General features: G+C 43.7%; 1 protein-coding gene across 11 annotated transcripts in view; it reads right to left on the bottom strand.

Moving 5' to 3' along the window:
* Positions 1-27,289, bottom strand: part of TNIK (TRAF2 and NCK interacting kinase) — a 1,364,982-nt gene that overhangs the window by 718,706 nt on the left and 618,987 nt on the right. For all 11 annotated transcript variants that reach the window (XM_069618746.1, XM_069618750.1, XM_069618745.1 and 8 more), the window contains exon 4: positions 15,665-15,790. In XM_069618746.1, coding sequence (XP_069474847.1) covers positions 15,665-15,790 — 126 coding nt within the window. The remainder of the gene's footprint in view (positions 1-15,664; positions 15,791-27,289) is intronic.

Here is a 27,289-nt window from a genome sequence, read left to right as displayed (position 1 = left end):
TTCGAAATTGTACGGCTGAGACGATCTTTGTCCAGTGCAGTAGAGGAAACGGGCCTAGATTTCAGAGTGCTAGAACAATGGCGAAGGCCTAGGATTCGAATACATTTTGTTTTACAGTATAAAGGAAGTAACTGGTGAATAGGATTAGCTTAAGGGATACTGTGTACAGGGTTACACATCAAAATGAGGGTAAAGAGGCTACACCTAAATTTGAGAATCCTGCAAAGTGGGAGAGAGGACTCGGTTTCACAATGCAGTGATATATAGTGATATCGTAATCATATTTTTCATAGCCCATTCGATTTTTCTCCGTGCACCCAGAAGTATTGACTTTTAAACTTCATAGCTTGTGAAACGTCACAGTGTAAATGTTGGAAGTCCAAAGATATGTTTTTTTTTTTTTATGTTGCATGGGTTTTGACTACGTTCTGCTACAATCTGCATGGCCTCTTGGCACTCTTTCAGATCTGAAAAAGTGGGGGGCTGGCATTAGTGGTGAAAGAGGGAAAACACAAGATAGCTTTGTTGTTGTGTTGAAGTATGCAGTTCAGATGTACCTACTTTGTTTAGGTTTGGTTCGAAGTGTTATGTTTCATGACTCATGAGGTTTCTGTATCCAGCGGAGGATCCTCTTGTGCCTGTAGTGTGAATATGTACTGGTTGGAACTGTGATATATTTTATTTGGATGGAGGGGTCTAGCATTCAGATGATATCGGTTGAGAGGGATGGGGTGGGATTGGGTATTTGTTATTTGTGTGTGTGGATGTGTACACCCACACACACAAATAACAAATACCCAATCCTAGAAGCAAAGGGGTTACTGCTGGTAAGGGTGGACTAGTAGTGAAGGTCAGATGAGTGTTAGTTGCTGTAACGGAACAGCAGGCGTCAATTGAGGTCAGTGCTGGAATTGTGGGGGTGTGGGAGGTCAGGATTGGGAAGAGGTGCATTAGCAGAGCGGGTTGTCAGCCTCTGTAATGACATAGGTAGGGACTTCTTTAGTTCATGGTAAGGTACATTAGTAGAGGTGGGTGTGAGTGGAAGTACTGGATTAGCAGTTTAGTTTGGTCTTGCATAGCAGAGCTGAAGTGTATTTTAATAGGTCTACGGGTTGCCAGTATTCCCACTACACCCCGATAACCATCCCCATTCAGTTCAGGGCCGGGGGATCACCTCACAAGGAGCGGATATTAGGTAAACGGGGTGCTGTTTTACAGTATAGCTCAGGCAGGGATCATTAAAGCACAGGAAGGGGAATGTTAGAGCTCATGGAGAACATATTACATGACCCCGGCCGGTAAATGATTACAGCATAGGGGGAACACATTGCAGCAGAGGTGGAGAATGTTACAGTCCATGGCATCACAGTAAGAAAAAAGTTCAGCACTTGCATGCGCAGGATAGCAACACATGGAAAACATCATAGCATGATGGCTAGAAAATATTACAGCACATTGTAAAAGGTTTACCGTATAGGGTGAGAGTGAGGGTCAGAAGCACTCGGCAGAATGGGAGAGGGGCACGCATGTACAAATAATCCCTTACCTTTCAGGTCTGGCTACTGCCCTCAGCTGCTCTCAGCCCCAGCCACAGCCTCATTTGGGTCACCTGCTGCTGTCTACTGATGGAGGCAGTGCGGCCAGCCTCACCTAGTTGGTTGGCTGTCTTTCTTAAATCTGTCAGAGCACACCATGAAAACTGGCACAACACACGGCATGGGCCTGGTACCAGGACAGCACTCGTACTGTCTGTCGGCAGTGTCTCTCAGGTGGCAATGGCACATTCAATCACGGGCCCAGCCACATCTGCACATGTGACTCAACAGCACAGAGCATACTAGGGCGCATACACATGTGTATAGGCGCGTTACAAATACCATATCATATCATATCATATCACCTGCGGTTTCAATGCACATGCACCCTAGTGCGACGAGAGTGAAAGCCCCAAAATCCATGGGCAGGGGTGGGCCTGGCAGACAAACAAATCATACAGCGAATGGCCACACCCAGGCTGGCCTGTATGGATGCATATCCCCGAATGGCGAGTGATAGTTTAATTTTGATTACCCATGCATCCCTCCCCCAAGAAAAGAGGCCCTATAGCCTGAGGCCTACCGGGGAAACTCCCAGTCTCCCCGTGGGTCAGCCCAGCCCTGCTAGAAAGGAGACCTTGTCAGTGCTGTGAGGTTTTCTTCCTATTTTCTTTTTTTCATCAAAAGGCTGAATGTATTTTAACTATACGCAATAAAAAAAAAACTAAACATAAACTTTAAAATGCCACTGGGAACCAGGGGGCGGAGGGGGAGACTAAGAGGGTAAAAACAGGCTTGGGGGGATTTTGCGATTAGCATTCTGAGGAGCTGCACTGAAGGTGGCCCAGTCAGGATTTGTTTGCTTACCTTGGACAATGATTTATGCCCCACAGCCATGAAAGCAGAAATGACCAGGGATATGGATGGCCATTCACACCTTTAAGCAAGGTAGCACACTTGCTCAAGCAGGCAGCCTACAACTGTCTAGCAAGATCCTGTGTTGCTTTTTTAACTACACTTTTAATCTTACTTACATTACAAACCTCTCATTTATATGGTAGCTATTGTTTCAAACCTATCAAGTAGATTTCTGTAATTGAATGTAGGTGTTAATGTGTGGGAATATAACTGTTCCAATCATGCCTAATAAGATGGTTCACTGTAGAAAACACTAAATGGCAGGTGGTGATGCTTGGACAAAGATTTCTACACCAGGCGCATACATGGCTAAAGACCCTGATAAGTTACATTCACTGGAACACGAGATACCGCAAGCATTTGTAGGCCTTGTGGTCCAGCAGATTGGGCAGGGCTGTTCACATTAGTGGCAGGGAGGCCAAGGCTGATTGGTAAATAATGGTATGGAAGCCTGACCGAAGCAATGGCAGTGGTTAATTAGACACAGAGCCCTTACACATTCCATTCAAAGTATATATTCTGCTGCATGAACTACTTGGGTATAAGTGAAACAATAAGGTTGGTAGAAAGAACAATGTAATTCTGGAGGGGAGAGTGTAGTAAAATCAAAGTGATTTGATGTAAGGCGTTGAAGTAGGCTATTGGGTGTAAGCCAGAATATTGTATTGGACCACATATAGGATGGAGAAAGTATGTTAGGAGGGATACACATTCAATGGATGTGTTTGGTCATTTACCCATCCATTGCCATGTTAATCTCTATGGTATTCCCACCAACTAGCTGCCCCCTCCCTGCTGAAACATACCCTCTTGGGTACTCTTTGAGCTAGCTCTGTCAGACTTAATTGCCACTGTAAATGAGCTCCTGTTGTAATCAAAAATCTCTTAACATGGTGTGTTTTCAGCCAATAGATTTAAAAGCAACATGGTGTCCTCACATTTGTTCCTTACACTGGAATTCTAAAACAAGCAATCGCAAAGTCAACCGTATTGACATGTGTATAAGTATTACACAGGTATTTTCCAGACAATTACATCATATATGCGTAGGTACTCACCCCATTTTCTAGATGTTCCCACCTTATTGCCAGGTGGAACCGTTTTGGCAGTGCCTGGCAAATGTCTTTACCATGTGTATTCAAAAGTCCTAATTTTTGGCTTTGCCAATGTGCGTTGGTTTCAGTTTATCTCCCTAAGTGACAGTATATATGCCCTGATGTGGGAGCCTTGTTTGCAACGCCTAGGGACTCAAACTACACCTCACTGAGTTGGTCCAACAAGAAACTACCTGAACATATTAAGGCTAGGATGGCAAGTATGGACCAACTTCAGATCATCTTCTCATACACACTTACCAGTGGGGTTCTGACCTAAATAGTATGCATATTTGTCTGTGTGGAAGCCTAGGCTGCCTGGCCAGAACTTTTCATGAAATGGGCAGATGAGTACTGCCTTATTGACATCATACTATTGGAGTAACAATTAACAATGTCTGTATGCAAACTGAATACATCATGTGTATTGTGGGTCTTATTTGAAAAGTATGATATAACTGCTAGGTGTTTAGGCAGTGCCAGAAATTGAAGTTATTTACTGTGGGATCCCACCAGTGACAGAGGGGCAGGGGTGCAGGACTGGAGAATTGTTCCCACTTCCGCCAATAAACATTTGGCTCTCAGAAGATTGATCATGAAACCTTGAAAATAACACAAGAAAAAAGCATTTTCTTATTATGTTTCTGGCAACGTATAAGCGGTGCAGAACTGTTAAACATAAAAAAGGATATTGAGATATTTCCTGCAGAGTGGAATCAGAGGTGGATTTAACAGTCGAACAATGGACAAATGTTCGTGGGGCACCCTTGCTCTGCCTTTCTCCCCTCAAAGTCAGCTAGGGCTGCACAGCTCCTCCCAGTGATGCCTTATCTTTTTAACATGTCTCAGATGCAGATTATTTAAAATAGGAAGTGATTAGTGATAGGAAAAGGTACTTTTTTCTTTACATTATATACGCTTTTAATAAGCTATTTAAGTGTGGCTGTTGGGTGATTAGAATGAATGGGGTTACAGACCAAGCTGTGTGAAACAATGACTTTGTTATGCATTTCATTTCACTTTGTGTCTGTATGGGATCTTTTGTAAGTTCTGATTAATTGGCATTCTGGAGTGTGTAGGCTTCCAATCAGAACGGGGAACATAAAGCTACAATCATAAAACATTTTACAGCCACTTTTTTCACTCCACAGGACTTGGAAAATGACCACCTATGATTGTAACTTTATTGGTAAAAGCAAACAGATTCCAAATTGTTAATTGTGGGAGAGATTTATACTTTTCCAGACACAAACTTCAAAAGTGAAGTGAAACAGCGATTTTGCCTTTGTTTTACTATTTACTTTTCCATTACTTTGTGGAAACAATTCAAATTGCCTGTAGGGGCCCTTTTGCAAAGAAGGTGCAAACAGTAGCAGTCCCATTATGCAATTTAGGATTCAAAACAAAATTGACGCAATACTCTTTTCACCTTTACAAATAAAGTTAACAAAGTGTGAAAAAGAAACTAATTAAATGGAATAAGAAAAAGTAAAGAGAAACATTGAATACAGAAACTTACAAAATAAACATTTTTATTTTCATGGCTTATAATCATTGGTATAAAAATATGCGATTCATGACAATAAAAAATGTTTTCCCATAAATCATCCCTATCACTTAAAGTTTCTTTTATATACAGAGTAACGGCTATGGTAAGCAGGACGTAAGTCCCATTTCAAAATCTGTACAAAAGGTGACTTGTGTGCAAAGACCCAGAATTGTAATATTTTAGGTATTTAAAACCAAACTTCAAAACACATTTGTATCAACTTTAGCTGGGAAGGTGTGTGGTCAAATACCTACATTTCAAGCTATGCTGACATTCTGACTTTACCACTTAACCAAAGTGTGTGATCCTGGGGAAATCAGTTAATCTCACTGTGTGTTTCCTGCAAAAATTAGGAGCTCCTAGAAGTGATCCAGTTTGCAATATGGTTTAATAGATGGGCAGCGCAGGGGTCAGGGCCAGCCAAGAAGACATACATACATCTTTATTTGGAAAATATAAGACCACATTTATTGATCAAAATTGTGACATTCAAAATAGCAAAGTAAACATGTCAAATAAGAAGTCATCATGGACAATTGCATATTATAAACCGTATGTACCAGACAATGATGTATAGGGGGTGGCAGGGGAGGGGTGGCCCCTCCTCCCTGCCACATCCAACCGGGACTGATGCCAGGAGGCCGGAAACTCTTCAACCTCCACTGTCTCCCTCCTGATCCCACTCTCACCTGCATGCTTGCACTCCCACACATCCTCAACTCAATTAAAATTAGCTGTAATGTAATTTGGAAGAAACGAAATATCCTATTCTCTAATTCAATATTTATCGAGGTGGAGGGGGCTTTCACAACAAAATGGCTAGACTACAATCACCTCCTACGTGGCCTCCTGGGAGTAGCCACAGCTTCAGAGAGGTATTATGTTAGATGGAATAAGGACTGGCGTCCTCGTTGCTCAGGCCCTGCAGAGGAGGAGGTGGCATAATTCTTGCTTCTCCGCAGCCAGGCCAAGAAGACATGGTGGGGGAAGGGTGGGGTAGGTGGGAGTGATTGTAAATGGGAATGGTAGTCAGAGGGAGCTGATGGAAGTGACAGGGGGTGATATTGCCACACTATTTTTTCTGCTTCTCCTTTGCTCTGTACTGTTTTCTTTATATCTCAATTATAGCAGTATGTTGAAAAAAAGCCACAAAACATATTTCTTAGGGCATGACTAACTGGGATTAATCTTTCAGACTCTTGTTAAGGGCAGTGTACAGCTTTCACTTTTCATTTTTTGCAAATGTTTTCCATATGGAGTTGGGGGAGCATATGGAAGATGAAGTGAGTAGCCAATGGAAAGTTAAAGTAGTGAGGGAGTTTATGGAAGGAAACAAAGGAGCAAATGGAAGAAGAGAGCAGAAGACTGTGGAAGGAGTACTGGAGAGCCTGTGATTTTGGAAGGGATGAGCAGTTGGAAGGCGACAGCATATTTCCCACTTAAATGAATTGAGCGAACCTGGGCAAATCACCTCATGTCAGCAAAACCTGGTGAGGTGAACAGGCTGTTTCCAGCTAGAGTCAAAACTCTAAACATACAGCTCCAATAGTAGAAAAAGACAACTTAAAAAACATGTAACATTTGTTGCACTCATGACAGCGATTAACTGCTCCCACCGTAAACTCCACACCCATGCCCCACCTACCCGGGGCCATCTGTCAGCTTTGCCAAAGAATCTATTTGGCTTAAATCTGCCAGGGAGTGCAATCCAAACAAGCATCTTTATCAGACATTCAAGTAGTCTTGTGGGTAACAACCTGGGTTTGAATCCAGGCTTCTGCACCTTATAAAGCAGTCTAACAGACTAAAGAATTTAAGGGCAAATTGATTTTTCAGATCCAGGAAGACGTGTTTTGCCGGATCACAAATCTGAGAAAAGTTTGGCCCCCCGGTCACAAACCTGGCCCACCCAGATTAAAATTCCTGGAGCCGGGCCTGATTTATATTGCTATAGCATGGTGGGGATAGAGGTAGCATGAGTGGTTCGGGGGAGGAGGGGCATGAGCCAGCATCCTGAATAAAGTGGGGCTGCCTTTCGAATACATGCTAAACTCTTTCAGCAGGCTTCTGTCAGCAAAGCACCTGCAGCAATGTTTCCCAGAACCTTAGCTGCGCAGACATATTTAACTCAGTCTGTCAGTCATAAGTGCTCTTTCTTGGATGCCTTCATTAAGGAAAAACACTTACGCAGGCATTATAAACAGAAAACATTAAATTATGAAATTTGAAAACACTAAAATTTCACTTAGCATCCAGACTTGCGCAAAATACTTCTCGTGGGGATTAATACATCATAACAAACAGTATCAAGCGGGCATAAATCAATTCTGCAGAGTTTAGCCAAAGTGGTACATTCTTTCAAAAGGAACGCTCTACTTCGCTACCACCATCAGATTTGTGTTGGCCGGTCAAACAAGAACTTCGTTTGTACCACCCTACCAAACGATCTCAGAAAAATGTACAATATACAAAACTGTCAATCCAGCTGATCCCGTCCCAACACATACAGTAACAGAGTTTGGAATGCTCAAAAACATGGACCACGCGATATAAGCCGGCGAAGAGTTTCAACTTCCCGCAGTCCACAGTTGCACTTCTGACCATACATGGAGCCCCCATCCAGCACACAGACTTCGTTAACCAGACCACATTCCATCCTGCCTAGGTGTACATTCTGTGTGGGTTTGGTTGATGACCTGTTGTTCAGTCGAGCTGCAAGTAATATGTGGCCACTCTGTTGAACAGCATTGATTCAAATTTAATGTCTTAATCCTTCTGGCATCGGATCACGTCAGCTGGTAACGGGGCAGTGCATTTGCGGATTGTAGTGTTGCTGAAGTGTTCGTGTTTGCACCAAAGGGCTTTATTGTGGGGTAAGGTGCAGTTATTCCGGCAAGTCAGGCAGCAGTAATTCATCACGAGTCTGGTGTCAGCCTGCCGGTTTTACCGGCACGGCTACCACCCGAGTCGTAATGAGGCCAATTGTTTTAGGATTGTTTTCGAATGAAACATTGGGCCTCATTACGAGTCCGGTGGTAGCCGTGCGGGTAAAACAAGCAAGCTGCCACCGGAATCGTGATGAATTACTGCCGGCTGACTTGCTGGAATAACTGGGGCATTACAGCCCCGGTGGCCCGGTAAGTCAGGCAGCAGCAATTGTTACTCCCCATTCCCATTCCAGTCCCATAGGACTCAATGGGAATGTGGAGGACGGAAGCACCGGCCCTGTGCGCAACAGTGCTGGTGCTTCTGTCAAAGTATGCTTGCGGGTGCCGTTCCGCACGCCAGGGTCAGACCTGGCAGGCGAAACAGCACCCGCCAGCAGACTCCTAGTTTGCCGGTTCCGGAAACAGTGCCGGTAAGCTTACCTGCACCATTGTTTCCGGACCGGCAAACTTGTCATGAGGCCCATTGCTTTTACTCCAGATAACATGCCCTAATGGTCTCACATAGACAGTAAACGCAAGGCCCCGGACTAAGGGCAAGTGGACCATTTCTAGAGTGGGTGGGTGGATAGGCCACACCTGTGAGCATGTATAGCCTGGTGGGTAGAATCATGAATCACATTGTACAATACAGTATGCTCTTTAAGAAATAGATCCCGAGGAGGGTGGCATTACCAGTCTGGTAATGCCCTGGGGCGTCAGTTACAAGCATGAGCGAAGCAAGGGCTTTAACGTAACACTACTGTTCTCTGCGCCAGCGCCGGACATGGCAGCACAAGGTAAGTGGGACATGGAGGAGAAAGGCTAAATATGTGGAAAAGGGGGGTGGGTTGGAAGGGGACACTGGGTCACAGGATCACAGGGAAGCGCACTTACCTTCATCCCGGCATGGGAAGATGGCAGTCTCCCACACTGAAGAGCCTCGGAGCAGGGTCTTTCCTTCTGAGCCTCCTCATTTGCTTGGAGGCTGCCACACACCCCTCGCTGGGTACTAATAGGCATTAAAGAAGACAACCGGATTATGTCCAGGACATTGCCCCCCAAGTGGGATGAAGGTAGTGGGAGTGGTGAGCTTTGTGGGGATAATCTGGAGGGATTGTGGAAAACAGAGCAATCCAGGCGTTTCATGGATGAATCCTCTGGATACATTATGAGGAAGCAGCACATTTCTCTTAAAGCAATGAGGTGAGTGCGGAGGAACAGATGGGTACCATAAGATATGGCAAGTCTTCCTCCAGATTACTCAAATTCCACTTGTGTGAGGAATTCTCCATCCGTACGGGGAGTGTACGCTCAACCTGGGCTTTTTGGACATTTTGAAATGAAAATGAATGATGGGAGATCAACCTCAGAAAATGTGTGAGGCTAATCCGCACACATTTTCCTCTGTTCACCGCACAACAAATATATAGTCAAGTGTACTCCGGGGGGACACAGCCTTCAGGCGCAGTCCTCACAGTCAGATTTAGTTGGAATGTGACAGCAAGGTGGTACATCAAAAGATCTCAGGAAGGGGAAAGGCAACAACTTCCTCTGGTCATGGCCAGCCTAATTGAAATATCTAAGGCCCCATGGAACTGCCCTCTCTATTGTCTAAGGATCTGCTGGTGGCAGCGCAAACTGATTAGTTAATTGAAACAGGCCTGTGATAGGACTGAGTGCAGAACTGACAACAGGGGTCAGGCCAGTAACGCCTCTTTGATATGCACTGTGTCAAATTGAAGCTAGTTCCCACCCATCTGTATGAAGGGCAGTGAATGGCATGTCTGGGACAACTGTTTACTGCAGGGAACCCCTGCAGATGAAAGTAGTATGTGATTTGATGGAGGCAGTAGAAGTCTGATCTTGACACAACCTTCAAGGGAGACCTGCGCTTTGTTCAGGAGTCACAGAGAGCTCAATTAAGCAGAGAGACACTTTGATACACAGCAGACAGGAAGATGGGTGGGACTTAGTAAATGTTGTCACCCCTTACCTTTCCGGTTCCAAAGCACTCTGGTTATGTATGACCTCACGCATAACAGAAGATTGTTGGTGGGGACCCAGGATTGGTTCCTTAAGGTAGGCTTAGCCTGCACCAATCACTGGGCCAGATATGGCTTTAAAAGAGGTCTGAGCCCCTCACTTAGCAGTTAATCCGCCGACTTCGAAAAGGTTAAGGACTCATTTGGACCCTGGCTGAAGGTACAGTCTGCATTACAGCTTCCACCAGTAAAGGAAGGCCAGGATCATGGGCATAATTATAGGGGGGGACAGGGGGTTTTGTCCCCCCAACTTCTGTGGCATGCCTTTATGCCCCCCCCCCAACTTTTGGAGGGAGGGTAGGGGGGCCGCAATCATCAATTATGTAATTGGTCAGCGCGAGCTTGGCTCGATGGCCAAGCAAGGCTTGAGCTGTCTCATTACATAATGCTGAGATGCCTGGCAGCCGCGCTGCAATACATTCAGGGCCGGGATGCCCTGCATGGCTCAGTCCTTCACACTGGCTGGCCTGACTCAAAGTCAGCAGCCAGGGTGCTGAACTGGGTATTGCAGGGCCTGGTGTCTGTGCTGCCACGCTAGCAGCAGCACTTCCAGGGGCCGCGGCGCAGAGAATCGCTTTCCGGCTTTGTGTTTGTGCAACACAAAGACAGGAACTAGGAAGCTCATTCAGCTTGCTTGTTTCTGTCTGGAGGTGCGTGAGTGCGAATAGGTTAGGTCGGTGTAACATGAGACGTGGTCCGGGCGGCATTTGAAAGCAGAGCAGAGGTACTTTAAAAATAAAAAAAAAAAAATGTATTATGTTATGTTTGTATATGTTTGTTGGGGGGCTGTGCTGCGGGCTGACCCTAGTGAGGGCGCATGTCACATTTGGATAATGTGAGCAGAGCTCATAGTACACATTACGGCTCCAGGTATCAAGACACACTAACAATAGCAAATGGTGCATTCTCTGTGGCAAGCCACAGCTCTGCAGCGCCTCTAAAATTAGTCTTGCCACTTTTCAGATGCTACCATCCTAATTTCACAATGAAGTTGACGAAAGGTGCGCCCTCCCCAAGTAGAGTGGAAAGAGTCCAGCTGAGAAAACCTGTGACCCAAAATTGTCGTACTCTGCAAATTCTGTGAAATGAATTTGAGTGCTATACGCCTTCCAAACATGGCGAACTTTTGTTAAGCAGTTTTTGCTCTAGGTGTGCAGAAGGAACCGTAGGGGATTTTGTGTTAAATGCACACTTTTAGGAGCCCTGTATAACATTTCCCACTGCTGCCAAAAATTATCTTCACCAAACTGGCAAAAAGTATTTCAAGTTTTGCAGACACTTTTTCAGGACGGTTTGGTGAAAATTAGTAAATGGGTGTCATGGTTCAGGTTACAGGCCACCAAAAACTGCTTCACTTACCAAACTAACCAACGGAGTATCCAGCATTGTAAGAGTGGGGGGCAGGGGAGAGCAAAGAAATACAGTGTGTGGAATCCACATGGTCTCATTGGCATCCCGCAAACCAAACCGCCCACCCTTGCCCCAATCTACTTTTTTGTTGACATTAGTGGAAGATGGCATTTTAACACACAACGTCAAAAATAAAACTGCAGGATCATTCCAGATGCAGGAAACTCATCTATTAGAGCGCTGTTCAAGCCTTCTGAGGAAAAATACATGCAAACTTCTTAATTATTATATGGATTGCACCAATAGAAATGACATCACACAAAAGGACATTGCAAGGCGCATCAACAGTCCTTGATAATGTGAGGCACCATGGAAGTGACTTTAGACTAAGTTGCCATGAATAAGCAAGTGACAAATAAATTTGGTGCAAAATACCTAAATTGCACTTTTGTTACATGTGGAGCAACTCTATAGTCATTAGGCTTTTCCATTATAACACCATGATACATTAACATAAGCTTTGAAGTGAATCAGAGTCACTTGCAGAGCTGCAGATAAGGCACAATAATGCGATTACATGATTTCCTCAGGATCACACACTTGGTTAAATGGTGAAACTGGGATGTGGACAATTTAAGCGACCGTGCACAGTTTCCAGGTTTAGTTGATATAGATATGTATTAAGGTTTTGCTTTGCATTTCTTGTACTTAAATAATTATTTATAGCAAAGTCGTGGAAGCAAACCACATTACATAATAAACTAGCCTTTTATAGTAAACTAACCATACATTATATACATTGTCATAGAAATATGTTGAGCAATGGGAGTATGGCTTTAGTTTCATTCTCCCCATTATGCATGCAAAGACACAATAGCATCATGCAGATTAATGTGAGCCTAACTAATCCCCTTTGGGTTTTAAAGCCATAGTCATTATATCATAAAGCATGCAACATTATGCACCCTTCTCACTTCTGATCACTCCCTCCCATTCACATTTCTAAAGGGACAAATGTCCCTGCTAATAGTAAGCCCCTCCATCCAATCAGTGCCTAATCGCTCACATTGTAATGCTCAGTTGATACAGAGGACACTCTGCTGCCCGGAGCTCCGTGGGACATTGTGCTGGCAGCAGACACCTCTACCATTCGGAACAGGTAAGGTGTCCTACTGCCAGGTCAATGAGCACCACACATTGTCCTGCCAGCGGGACACCTTTGCCGTTTGGCACCCTCTTTGATGTGCCGAATGGGAGAGTTGTCCCAATGAAAAATGTCCCCACCTGGCTCTTAAGTACCACAGGTGGCAGCTTGCCCCCCCTGCCTCTCCCGCTTGGTACTCCACTGCTTGAAGCCATTTGAACACAGGAAAACATACCATAATTTTAATCAGTCAGAATCTTCTAGAAAAAAACCTCTATCAGCACGTACACATATAAGGTGCTGTGCAGAACCCAAGTTTGGAGATATATGGCATTTGAAAATTGATACCAAGTATACTTGGTCACCCACTGCACTGCATTACCCAATGGCTTCTGCCTTTGAATGAAAGGAAACATCAAGGGAATTGCTGACATTCCAGTGAATCTGTTCCTTTCGGCCATGGCTTCATAGTTCAGCTAGGTCAAGACAACTTAGCCCAAAATTTCAGGGATCATGGAGTGATAAAATCTGGTCTGCTCAATGGACGTTGAGCCACTGTTTCCATGTGTTATTGTATATGTTCATATAAATGTTGTGTGCACACAGTGTATGTCAATGGAGGTGCTGGGTGAATTTGTGTGTGAGTGAGAGTGTATGCAAGCATATGTGTGTTGACTTTTGTGTCTGTCTGAATGAATGATTAATAATTCATTGTTTGTATGTTCTATTGGAATTAAGTTTGTGAATGTTATGTTGTGTCACTGGGTGCATGGCAGGCCGACTGGAGATGTGTGGGGGCCCAATTGAATTTTAAAAATAGGCCACCAGTCTTATGAAAGTTATAACAGAGCATCAGCAATGGACTCTTGTGGTGTAGTAGTCTATTGTTATCCCTCAGGGATTTAGGTTGTTTGACTGAGGTACAAAATCACAGCGAAATTGACTGTAGTCATTTTCGCTGCGAATATGTATTAACCTCAGTACAAAAGACTAAAGCCCATGTGCCCCCAAAACCACCAGTATACCCATAAACCCCCCTACTTACCTTTACTCATCCGCCGCCTCTCTCGTACCCTGCTGCGTCAGATCCATCCATTTAACGCAGGTCGGATCTGATGCTGAGGGGTCCCTTTTTATTCTTTTTTTTTGTTGGATCCCCTACCACCAATGCTGAGGAAATGGGGGACAAACCCACAACTGCCGTAGTCAAAAATACTGAACGTGGGGAGCGGGGTCTACCCCGGCAACCACAGCTCTTCATGCTTGGTATCTTCGTCTTCGAACTAATGGTGGTGAACGAATTCAGTCAAATCTACCATTCAACCAAACTTCATCAAACAATTTGGCCGAAACAATCCCTAAGAGCCACCACCTGCCCTCCTTCCACCCCACCCCTGTCCCCACCAACATTTTCAGTAAAGTTACTCCACTGGCCAGGATTTCCAAGAGAGAAGTAAGATCCCTCCCCCAAAACATCTCCCAGGGAACAGAGTGAGATACGGGACTCAGAGGACCCGTCCAGCAGCTCCAGAACTGGTACCAAGCCAGGACACAGCGTGCCCTGCTAGATTCTGCCAGCAAGCTTACAGCGTGTCCTGCTAGATTCTGCCAGCAAGCTTTCTAGGTGGGAAGTGCCAGAGAGTCTCTGAACAAAGGACAAGGTCGTTTCCCACAAACACTCTCTTCAGCTTTGGGTCGTCCGCCGTAAAGGACGGCACGAGGCCTGGGAAGAAGCTAGGAGGAGTGCCACAACAAGCATTAAACAGCATCCATTTTTAAAGGACATTTTTGAGACAGTCAAGCCTTCAAACCGCAACCGGCTGCAGCACCAAGTGTTGTCATGCTGCAGTCACTAAAGCCATTCGAGACACCTCGATCAGCATTCCAGATCCGCTAACCAGCATGGAGGCAATTCTTGACCCCAAGCCGCCATGTAAGCCAGCCTGTAGCTGTCCGTCCAGCCTCGCTTGTCGAACTGCCTGCCGCCCGATACCCGCAGGTGTCTCCCATCTTGACAGGAGAGCTGCAAAGCATCCTGGGACCGACTTGACGCTGTCAAGCATCAAGATCATCTCAAGCACCAGGTACATTGCAGTTCTGTCCTCCTGGTCCTTCTCCGAAGGCCCCTAGTGACATTTACAACCTTATGCTCCCTTGGTGCTGAAACCAAATAATCGTGAACAGTTCAGACTGATTACCAACTACCCTCCTGTCAGTATCCACAGTGCATCCCTTTCCTTCATGAAACTACCCTCTCTGTTCCTTTACAGGGTGGGTTGTATTTGGTAATGTGCTAGAACTGTCTGTGTAACAATAATAATAAAGTCGATCTTTTTATACAGCCTTGACCGGACAGTCCCTCATCCTTCGGTAATCATTGTATTTTCGCTGTGTTGCAACTAACCAACGATCCACGACCTTGCAGAGATAAGCCTGCCGTTCTGTCCACAATACCAAAATTGGACAAGGAGGTTTATAATTTTCTTGTGTTTCCAATCTGTTCGGATCCCTTCTGGTGTACTAGAGGTGTTGGGCTGATTGATGGTGCCCGGAAGTTGATTCGCCACAACTCGGACACCCAATGTGGACATCAGCACAGTCCAAGCTATAGGTATAAAGAATATAGCCAAAGGTTACCCATGGCAAAATCTTCATTTTAACATCAAAATTAAAGGAAGGGTCAAAGTTTGCAGCTCAAAGTACATAATGGCAGAGAGAAAAAAAAAATGCTGCATTTTATTAAGACGCTACCGAGTCATCTTATTGTGGCATACTTTTCACAGTTTAGTGTACTGCAGGATAGAAACAAAAAAAGTTGGGAGTCATGGGTGTTTCCTCCTATGAAGAAAATGCCAAAAAAACGAGATGCAGAGCAGCAAGTGAGAAGGGGTCAGGGAACAGATGGAATAGCTGGCCGAGAGGGAAACCGCAAAAGAAATGTCACAATCCTGTGAACCCCAATACATTAGAAATACTGCATTGCTTGTCAAAGATAGAATTGAGAAACAAGAATAGATGTTACCGCGCATACCAAAGTAGACCTGAAAGTTGCAACATTGGACGTTTCTTACAGTAAACCTGCCCATAGTAATTGAAAATGCCTACCCAGAGCTGGTCATCCATTCCCGGTGGGTTCTTTTTGATGAATGCCCCATAGTATGTAGCAATATTTCGGTGGTGGGAATATTTCTTGAGCATGTTTATTTCCTGCTTGATCTCTTCCTCTTCATCCTAAAAAAAGGATAAAAAAATGAATCAAAAGGAAACAATATAAAGTGGCTATATTTGATGCACACATTTAAATGTACGAGTCATCTAAAGCAAGAATGTGAAGATACAGTGTGTACTCAAGGTCATCCTAATACAACTCTACTTGCTTTATTTAAACTAAACTAGAGGATGTTAAATCCCTGTCGATTTGAATGAATGTTGCGTCATTTACAACATCCCTAAAAGAAACATTATTTCTCCCCCAACAATTCGCAATTACTTCTACTAATCTAAATGCCACAGTTGGTTCGGCAACTTCCCATGCCGCAGCCCATCATCAATGATGTACTCACTTCACGTACAGGCCATGGGTTAAGAATGGGAATTTACAGACAGACGTCAACCAAGATGGCCGAAGACTACCTATTGCCAGGGTATTGGGAGAGTAATCATTGGGGCTCAGAGACCATCAGTATTATGAGACCGGGGTCGAGAGCAGAATTCCATAGCTCAGTCATCCTTCATTGGTTGTGCCGTGAGAAGACAAATGTTCTGATGCAAAAGCATTAACCTAATATCTTGTTATATGAAGTTAAAATACAAATGTACTTCCCAGTTTACACTGCAGTCTCTATGCCTTGAATTCAAGACTAGATATTCTTATTTACTCCTCCATGGTGAGGATGAGCGCTATTGGTCAGCACCAACCATTTCTTTGCGCTCGAAAGTAGGATAAGCAACGAGTGAGTAATTTATTTTTCTGTTAAAAGTTCCATGAATCTTTAAAAAAAATGTCAACCATTCCTACAGTTCAAAAGCCCAGTCCTTCTCCCACTAAATGTCGGCTTTTAGAAAACAGAGGTCACTGTACCACTAATATTCTTGAAACACAAATTATTATAAAATGTCATACCAGGGCTGACCAGGAATAAAGAAAAACCTGACAGAATACCTGTTGTGTTTAAAGAAAATAAAAAAATAAATATACATATACATATATATATATATATATATATATATATATCCCATCCTATCCCCCTGCCAGTTTATGAGTCCAAAGTGAAATGCAACACAGGAGGACCACATCCTTTTGCCCATCCTATCCCACCTCAGAAACCCTCCAACCTCCAACACATGTGCTGTACCATGCTCCAGGCTTGGCCCACACCAGGGTCATAGTTCTACCCGTTTTGTTAAACTGCCAGCTCTGCCTATTCCGCTAATCATAGGAACCGCGGCTATTGCCACACTCCCCTATTCACACCATACCCACAGTACATCAATCTGCAAAAGGTCTAAATGTTCAGATCAACCAGAGTACTGCCACTGGGACAGCTGGGAAAAGAACCTTGAACACAATCATTGTCATCTGCATAACACCTTTGGCTCACTGTAAACATTTGGTTTGCCGTCAATACACCTCCACCCAACACCCAACTGAACCCACATTTAAGCTCACAAAAATATGAGCAATACAATATTGCATTAATCCTTAGGGTACCCCCTTCTGTCTGCCAAGCACAGATCTCGGATACTGCTTTGCAGTTCAGGGTTCCAAACTTTGAATTGTTGCCTCAAGGTGGCATCTGCATGACTGCAAATCATTCACCTTCCAAGAAAACCTTAAAGCACTGTGGTTAACCCAACTTCCCATAACTGCTTCATTTAAGAAGTGCCTAGGTGGTACCGAATGTATTGTGTGGCGCTACGATGTAAGGAAAGGTAATGTATTGCAGGTCCAAGTCTAATGGATGACGAATTAAATATGATTGATGGACCGAAATCCCAATTTACAGTACTGTATTTTATAATAAAGATATGCCATGGACCCACCAGAAGGCTCAATGTGTATGCTCCTACATGATACAGACTATTCTCTTTGGGAATATACACTGCCATTTTAGTTTCAGCTCCTTTGGGTGGACTAAAGGGCCACCCAAGGGAGGGACATGCATTGGTACAGAGCAATATTGGCTGTGGCCTGCAAGAGACAGTGAGCACATTATTATTTTGGGCCTATCTGCTGCAAAATAATCACTTGGACACGAACACTAGACTGCTCATTATCGTTAGTGTTGAATTGCAATGAAAATGGCAAAACAGCAAGCCTCTGTCACCACAAAGCTCTGCTACAGAGTATACTCGCATGCTGCCGGAGTCCTAACATATGTGGGCGCAGAAGAAAGATGGGGTTGCTAAACTTAGGGTCCCACAGGGGAGCCAACAACTTGGCTCCTGTCCCCTATAGGCCTTCCATTAAGGGAAGTCCCATACAAGCAGTATTTCCTGCCTCGCACAAGCCTGGGTGGGGCATGTGGAGGAGCAGGAACACAAAGCGCTTCTCCCATAGTCTTTACTGTGCTTCCCTTGCCGCTCGTTCCACCTCATTGTCAATGGCAGAGGAGGGGTGGTCAGAAGAGGTGAAGAACCATTAAGAAGCAATGCAACAGGCGTGAACACCCTCATCCCCCCCCAACTGCTTTACCACTCGGTCTGGGGACGTCCTTCTCATCCGTTGGCTGCTCCTTAATAGCTCTGTGTGGTGAAAGAATATCGCTTGGCTTCTTCAACCAGAAGAAATATGTATTTGCTAAGCCTCAGTGCCTTCCAAACCTCTAAATCACTGCCAATGCCCCGGCCGGCATTTCTATTAGCTTGAGTGCCCTGTCATCAAAGCCTTAGGGGACACAAGGCAATAGGCACAAATATAAATGCATGAACCAACACTTCCAAATCACAAGGAATAACCTGGTCAGACTTTCCATGTTTCTTTAGCTTGTCTAGGCCGCAAAACCACCAACGCACGTGTCCTCTAGAAAGAGTTAATGTTACATAGGTAACATACATAGATAACATATCCAATATTTATATCTGATAACTGGTAACAGTTGTATGCTACAGGAATGTGGCACTGAACAATTAACTCCACCCATGCCATACATTCAGAAAATTCCTTTTTTTCTTAACTTCCTCATGAATAAATAAAAGTTTGGTTTCAGCGTACAAATATAACCTGTACTTTTTGAAGTTACGGTGTGTGCTGGTGAGATCAATCAACACATGAGAGATGCAAATGTAAGTTTCAATTGTTCATTGTGACATTACCGAATATCTCTGGATGTGCCAACTCCCTCAGGTTCACATCAAACTCCCACGATGCAGGGTAGTCATGAGAGTGCGGCAGTCTCAATGGCTTCTTCAGTCCTCTCACAAGCTCTCTCGGATATCCTCCCCATTTACTAGCTTGTTGAATGACAATAAAACCTTACTATGTTGAGGCTGTTCTGTACCACGCCAGACAGGCAGAAAGCAAGAATGCATTTTGATGGGAATTCTATCACACAGTATGGTTTTCTTGCCGTATGCCAGACATTAATTGATCGGCTTGAAGGCACAAATATTATGCCAATAGTAATATGGCATCTTTACAAAGCGCTTATTTCAAAAAGGGGGGTGACAGAGGCAACTAAACAATGGTGTACCATTATTCAACATATTGTCCTGATGAAGAGTTTGCTATCAAATTGCTGTTGCCTCTAGCCTAAATGGGAGTCCTTAAGCTGACCGACTCACTTCAAGCAACTCAAAGACACCCACTGAAATTCCGAGGATTTTCGCATCAGTTATAAATATTTGTTTTCCACCCTGTTTGGTCACCCTGAGTTACCGGGGGGCAACCAGACGTGGACTCCCTGCTCACTGTGCTCAGAGAGGCGCAGCTTCACCTCACCGATGAGGCCCAACAAGGCTGAAACACGTGTATGGAGTTGTTGTTGGTACTCTTGTTCAGAGAGGAATTGCCATAGCATTTCGGTGCTGGATTGCCCATGTAGGCGGGACAAAGACTGATATGCAAATGGATATTTCCCATTTGTGAAAGGTACAGTGAGCAAAAAGCGTGTGCTGCAAACTCTCATCTCAGAACAGGTTATCATGCCATGTTCATTCTGGACAGGAGCGCCTGCTACCTTTTTTTTAAATGTGTGTTTATTAATCTGTTTTTCTTCATATTAACTGATTATGTTTAACCACTTCTTGTTTCCTTTTTGATTGGCTCTTAATTTGTTTCACCATACAGTGGTATGCCACCACTTGATGTGTTACCTTGAACCATGCCATTGTATGTCTATCATCTTCAAAGAGTAGTTCTTTTTGTGACAATGTAGACAATCTAAATAATTCTTGTAATTCTTCATAGTGATTTTGCATAGAAGATTTGTAGGAGAGGGATTTCCCTTGCATTTAATTGTCTGCTATTTGCAAAGAAGCAAAAGATCAGACAATAGTTTCTAGATATCCTCACAATATCTCATTCCCACTCTTTAACCATGGCCACAGCAAAAAGGTACATCTTGCCTACCAAGGCAACGTGTGGGGTGAAAATACAGCCCCAGTGTGACAGATTGAGAGGCCATGCTGGGGCCCTACTATGAGAGCGTGGCTGGCTTGTGTAACACCCAATGGAAAATTAGATACGTTCATAACATTGTTTTCCGATGTAAGGCATAGTGAATGAACAGAAATGGGCCTATTTGGACTTTAGTAAATTACAGAAACACTGGACCTCATTACAACCCAGGCGTTAAGGGGTTAACGGCACCGTAAAAGGTGTTGGCGCCGTTAAACCCTTAACGCCTGATTACGAGGTCCCTTTGGGGGTTGCACTTTAACGCCTGCTTTTAGCAGGCGTTAAAAAACCAACCCACAAAGGGACCTAGGAGCTAATTACGGCACCGTAATTTACGGTGCCGTAATTAGCGCCTTCCCCAGTCCCATTGAGCCCTATGGGGCAAAAATGGGGAAGGGCCATGGCGGCATGGGGAATTACCGCCCTGCCAACCTTGGAATGGGGCGGTATTTCCCCATTCCACCATGGCGGACTCGTTACAACACCGGCACCAACCATGGTGCTAATAGCGCCATGGTTTAGCGCCGGGGTTGTAATGAGGGCCACTGAGTTCAAGGAGAGTGTGCCTTAGATCTGTATTATTGTAACTGTGTCCATTGGAGGCAAGCAAAAATAAACATGTGGTGCAGTAGCTGCTGACTATGTGTAAACTCGGAAAAGGCATCTTTGACAGATGTAAAACTGCAGCAGTGCACGTGGAAACAAAAGATACATTTGAAACACTGCATATTTGGAAGATAAAAAGGAGGAATGATGCCTGACATTTAAGAAATAAAGTCAAGTGACAGATTGCGTTTATCAGGAATAAAGACACTTAATTTTCATCATATAAAATGACAGCCTGTAAAGAGAAAGGCCGATTTAGTTTTTTGTAGAAGTGAACACTGGTTTCCTATGTTAACTGTGGCCTATCTGTGTGCATAGGATTAATAATGAATCTGCCTCTGTTCTAATATAGTAGAAGAGAAAGACTGTATTTATGAACAGCAGGCCTTGGTGTAATGCAAAATGTTGCATGTTAAACACATTGGTCCTAATTCATGGAAGCGTTTTATAATGGCAAACACTTTGTCAATGTAAAATGCTATTCGTTTAGAATAATGTATGTAGCTTGTTTTTCCCATTGAACTGGAAGGTCTGTGCCTCTGAAACCTTGACCTCAATACCTTTGGCTGAGGACCTCTAGGAGAAGGGTGGTCTGGTTTTCAGTTTAAATGCTGATATATACAGAGAATTAGATCAGAAATGTGGAATTTGCAGATAGCACAGCCAGTAGAAATTACCTTTACGGTCAGGTATCCACAAGCACTGTGCATTAGCTGCAAACAAAAACCTTTGAAGCCCAGGAAGGGAGGTCATGATCACATGGGCCAGCCAGAAGTCCTAATCATGTCACAGAATAGAAATGAAACCTAAAAATTGGTAGGGGCTAGTTTGAAACTCAGGGACACTTGCAGTGCTTTGCCATTGACTAACATTGAATAAGTTTTCTTGAATAAAAAATGCATCGTGTGTTCTATTGCGCTCATCCTGGGTTCATATTAAAGGGAATCCGAAGCCCGCCAGGACCATGTAAAAATGAAGTTTGTTTGATTAATTAAACGTGAGCTTTACATACAATTAAGATTCTGACTTTCTCATAATTCTGAGGGAATAGAAAATTGTTGTCATGATAGGTTATGGAAGTAAGGTTTGATTCAGGAATGGGCAGATTTGTGACTAATTCTGCTCAAAAATAAATCAATAAAAACGGTAGCTCCTCAAAGGAAAGGTGTGCTGAGATAGGATTATTATTTTCCGACTTGCCATAAAATATAGAAAATATGTATGTGCCGGCAATTATCTGAAAAATTAGGGTAGCTGCCATGCTAGATTTTAAGGAGACTGAAGTTAAACCCACTTGTCATTCTGGGATGTTGAATCTTTCTCCTCCCTCAGCCCCCATCATTCACACCAACTAATTCCTTGTCGTATTAGCAGGCAGTGAGCGTATTGAGGGGAGGGAGAGAGCTGGCCAATCTGTAGCGTGGGAATTTTGATAATAACTGAGTGTCACCAGCTTATAAGAGATCAGTTTTCAATCTGAGAGGGATCCTTCTTTGACTTTTCGATTCTTGCAACCTTTCTTTGGACTTCCCCACTCTACTGCTGGAGGTGGTCTGCTTCTGGACTCTTGCAAAGAACTAGCAGAGAGACAATAGAGCTACCAGGCCTTAAACATTGCACGAGAGACAGACTGGAAAATCTAGACGTTAGCTGGGTCTGCCATTCGAGGAGCCAGAGGAAGTCTGGGTGCTGGGGACTACCCTTGACCAAAGACTTTTGACCAAATCTGTGCGGTCATCAGAGGAGCCCTGCTGTTTACCTGGAGACCTCATAATAAAGGACTACCATGTAAGTAGGTCAATCTAAATGCCATCAAAAGTGTGGGGTGCCAGGGGTTCTGCCAGTCTTAATCTCCATCTCGCATAGCGGGTAGGAGGTTGGAACTGGGAAGACCCTTGGCACATTTTATTAAATCCAACTCAAATTAATTCCACTATAGAAAATCACCCTATCCATTTAAATTGAATTGTGCTATGAACTGCCTGCCTTAATCCTTTCCATTAAATTGTGGCCCGGGGGGTAGCTGTGTAGATCCTTAGCGCATTGAATTGGAGTTAAATCAATTAATTGCAATACAGATAATCATGGGATGAGTGGCATTAGAGTTCCAAATTAATAAAGTTCATGCACGGTGTGTTAGAGCTGATATAGACAATAAAGTACTTGGGTGACTACCTTTCTGAAACCCCTGTCTTCAATACCGAAGGGGGTGTCCATAAAACCAAAATAAATGCCCCTAAAACGCTGCCATTCAAGTGAATATAAAGTGTGCAAAATGAAATTTCCCATTTATTTACTTGCATCCCAAAACAATTTTCCCAAGGGCCTGCATTTCACGAAAATAAAAAGCCCAAAACAATTTTCCCATTGAGTTCCTTTCCTGACTTTGCCTGTCAATAAAAAATTAAAAAACGATTTTTCTTTCCATTGTGTCTATTTGCCTGCCTTTTAATAAAAATCCAAATCGATGTTGCTACTGTATTCCCACTCCCTGTACCTTGCATTCAAATTAAGTGGTAATATATAACAGATGCCTGGGGGTGGGGGTTGCTGGGAGAGAAGAGCATTGTGATAACCCAGGCAATCACTGGGGGATATTAAAACGCCTTTATTGTTAATGTGCAAGAAATCCCCTGTGTGTGTTCGATGTACAGTTCCTACATTTTACCTGTGTGTTGTAGTATCTGCAAGTTCATTAGAAATGCAAGTCAGTCAATTGGTGCAAGTAATTTGAAATGTTGACATTGTGTTGTGCCACGGCGTTGGTGGCTGATGTTTTGGTTGCTATTCTTTGTCAAACCTTAAATAAATAGATGTATATATTCTTACTATACAGGCCTGGTTCCTAGCTCATTGGTGGTACAGAGGGTACTTGCTGGGGTGGTGCGAGACAGGTTCAAGGCCTCACTAAAGCTGAATCTGTATAAGCGCCTTGGGTGCGCGCCACCGTGCTTGGGGGGTTTGGGGGGAGGAACTCCTTGAGTTGAGTTACCGCCTAATAAATCATGACAAACGCAACATTGCATTTTACTGCCACACATCAGGTAGGCTGTGATCATGATTTAATTTCAGCAGATCTTCCATGTGCATTGCTAAAAATTGCCATTAAATACAAGATGTTAGAAGCAGATAGCCCCTATTGAGTATGGTAATGTTTCCGATGCCTGTTACAAGGCTGTGTTTAACTTTATGTTCATTCGCAAATCTCTACAGGAAATATCACAAAAATGTTGCATATATTTATCTAACACTTAATAAAAAGAGCATTCATATTTTCCCATATGAATTTTCAGTGATAATTTATGCAACAATTACCAGGAAATAAATTGCTTTGCTTGCAAAATACAAATGACTGCAAACATATTAGCTTTATTGTACCCTTGTGCAACATATGGAGAAGATTCCACTGCACATGGAATGTGACACTAATGTGCTTACTTGTCAATGCAATCTCATTCTTCCTACGTTAGATTAAGGAGGGTTTAGCCGCTTGCAAGTAGATGGTCTGATAACACAGGAGGGTGACAAATTCAAATGAAGAACGCAGTCGTCCTAGGTCTTAAGCAATGAGATCAAATCTTCATCACATCAATCTCTTACACAGAGTTCACTGAATAAATGTAGCGATGCTGTTCAACTGAACAGATGGATATAATGAAATCCATAGTGGCTCGCTTTTATAGGAAGCTTACAATTGACATTTGGTGAGTGCCATTATAAACATGGTGCATATTAAGGCCTGTCCACCTGGTCCTACTGCCTCCGACTTCAGCAGTCAAAACACTATATTAATTATGCCTCTGCTCATAGAATAAAAATATCTGTCCTTAGGCAAAATTGGGCAACTTTTGTCAGACTTCGATAAGCGTTCAAAGGGCACAGATAAGGTTAGTGTTTGTATGAGGGTATAGATGATGGCTGCATCAAGGTTTTCTCCTTCAACCACCAGTAGATAGACAAGGAGCATGTTTATGATATGAGCAGAGGCTTAATATGGTGTTTTGACTGCTGAAGTCAGACAGATTGACAGAAATGGTTTTGATTTTGGGTGACCTCAAAGAGGAAGAAGGCCCCAATACCCTGAGATGAACCGTCCAGAGACTGATTGCAGAGAAAAGTAGATCACTAATGGTGGATTCAGGTTCATTGCACTTTGTCATTCCAATCCATCTATTCGGGGAATGGCTAGAACACCTAGTGGGTTCCAAAGCGATTGCTACCATCAATCTTACATCAGGATGTTTGTGGAACTCTGAAGTCTTAACCACAACATGGAGGTGGATAAACATTCTCCAGCCAATATCACTGAGCTGGTAACCAGGATCAGTGGTGCCGACTATCTTCTCTATCAAAATAAATATGCTTTAGTTGAGGTCAGGATATCACTAGATTGAACCGACGAAAGAGTCCAACGAACTTGCACCTTGTATCACTCCATTTGGCTCAATGCAGTGATGCAGGATGCCTTTTGGTTTGGCGTCTGCAGCTGCAGTGTTCCAGCACATAATGGATGGACTATTCAAGGGTGTCAGGGCGGTTGCATATTTTCAGGATGATTAACTTATTTACACTGACACTCTGGAGGGGCATGAAAATGAGTCATATCCTGGAGATAATGCAGGACGGTGTTCTACACTGAGGGCCAGCACATTTCGTCTATTCATTCCAGAGGATGACTATTTGGGCCATACCTTGTCAGTTTCACTTGGAGGGAAGATCAGCTACACACCATTGAACACTGTGCATGCCCACTCCCTGCACCCATTCTACATAGAGGAAAACACCATTCTGACATTCCACCCAAGCAACAAGGGTCTTGATCTTGAGGATCAAGGGTGGGAATGAACACAGAGGGACATTTGCGCATGGCCCACTCCAAACCCCAGCGGAGAACTATTCCATTGAAGAAAGGAATGCCCTGTCATGCATGCTTGTTGTGTGGCACTTTCATCAATATCTTGTGGGGATTCCCTTCACACTTAGAGCAGACCATAGACATTTGCTGTCTGAAGCTTGCACCACAGGGGTCTCACCCGGTCTGAGCAAACTTTCAGCTCTTCTACAGGAGTACAATTACAAGATTGAATACAAGCCGGGCAGGTGTAATCTTGCAGCTGAATCCGGCTCACACTTGCCACTGTAATGGTTGAACAAACGTTAACTGGACAAGCACCTTGCAGCAATTTCCATGTTTGATGGCATTGAAACTAAAGTGAATGGCTGCCTATCAAGCGGAATCGCAACATGCCACTAGCAAAGATGATGTCTTACAAAGCAACTTCCATTATGTAATAGTCAGCTGGCATCACTCGCAATTGTGCCCTTTCATAAGGTTGAGCGGGAATCGTACAAGCCAAACAAATTACTGTGTAAGGTCAATCAGATTGTTCCACCAGAGAGTTGTAGGAACGAACCAAGGTAATCTACATATTCCTATCACCAAATGGGTAATTCTCAGAGAGTATTGAGGGCCAGTTATGGACACGGACACTGAAGGCTTTGTGCGGCAGTGTCTGATCTGTGCAGTCGCACAGCACCTCTGAGTCCTGTTCCCAGGGTCCCTGGTGCAACAAGGACATTACTTTAGTTGGACCTTAACACGCCAAGGCTCCTAAAGCTAGGTTTACCACGGTCTTAATTGGTCATTTCTCAAAGTGACCCAAAGCTCAAATTTGTCGAGTCTTTCTCCTCAGTTTGATTTCCTCCCGGAAGTTGTCATTTCAGACAATGGGGTCCAAATGTAACTCCCTGCAGATGTCCACCTTTCTGAAGGCCAGGGGAATTGCAACCTCACTATATAATCTTGAGGCCAATAACATGGTTAAGAGGTTTAATGTTCAAATAGTACTCAAGAATGCCAGCTAAAACACCATTCAATCAGTTAAATCTGCTGAAAACAGTGCCATGAATTTTGCTCCCATACCGAACTGTCCCATATGTCTACTGGGGATTCCCCCTTTGAAGTCAGAGATGCTAAGGTTTGCAGATCTCATTTTAACTTTTGTATTGTGAGAAATGGTTCAAACCAATTCAGTTAGAGCCTGCAGTGTCAGTCATTTCGTGAAGTTGAATTATCATGATCTAATGGTCTACCATTTTGTAGGCTGAGGAGAATTTAGACCTGATCGTAGGACTTCACCCAAGATATTTAGCAAGTCCTCCCTAGTGTCAACTAGTAAGGGCTCTTTGCCTTCTGTGGCCCTGAAGCAAGATTTTATGTTGTATACCTTCTCAATATTAATTTCGCATTGTATACCTCACTCTCGAAGATTATGCTGTGGTAGTTTATGCTACATATCATACCGTAATTGGTTGGATCTCTTAGATCACAGTTTTTTAATGTTCGTTTAATTGCATTGTGTTTTATGTGGGTGTAGTCAGTGCTCATATGGAGTAAATCAGAATCAAGGTTTCTGGGGTCTAATGGTCCAACTAACACATGGTTAAAGTCCTTTGTTTTTCTCGCTTTCAATTCATTGTGGATGGAATACATGATTTAAAGTATG

Source organism: Ambystoma mexicanum, chromosome 10, assembly GCF_040938575.1.
Source record: "Ambystoma mexicanum isolate Mex_15411 chromosome 10, UKY_AmexF1_1, whole genome shotgun sequence".
Taxonomy (NCBI): domain Eukaryota; kingdom Metazoa; phylum Chordata; class Amphibia; order Caudata; family Ambystomatidae; genus Ambystoma; species Ambystoma mexicanum.
Note: the sequence above shows the minus strand (reverse complement) of the source record. Positions and strands in the feature narration are given on the sequence as shown.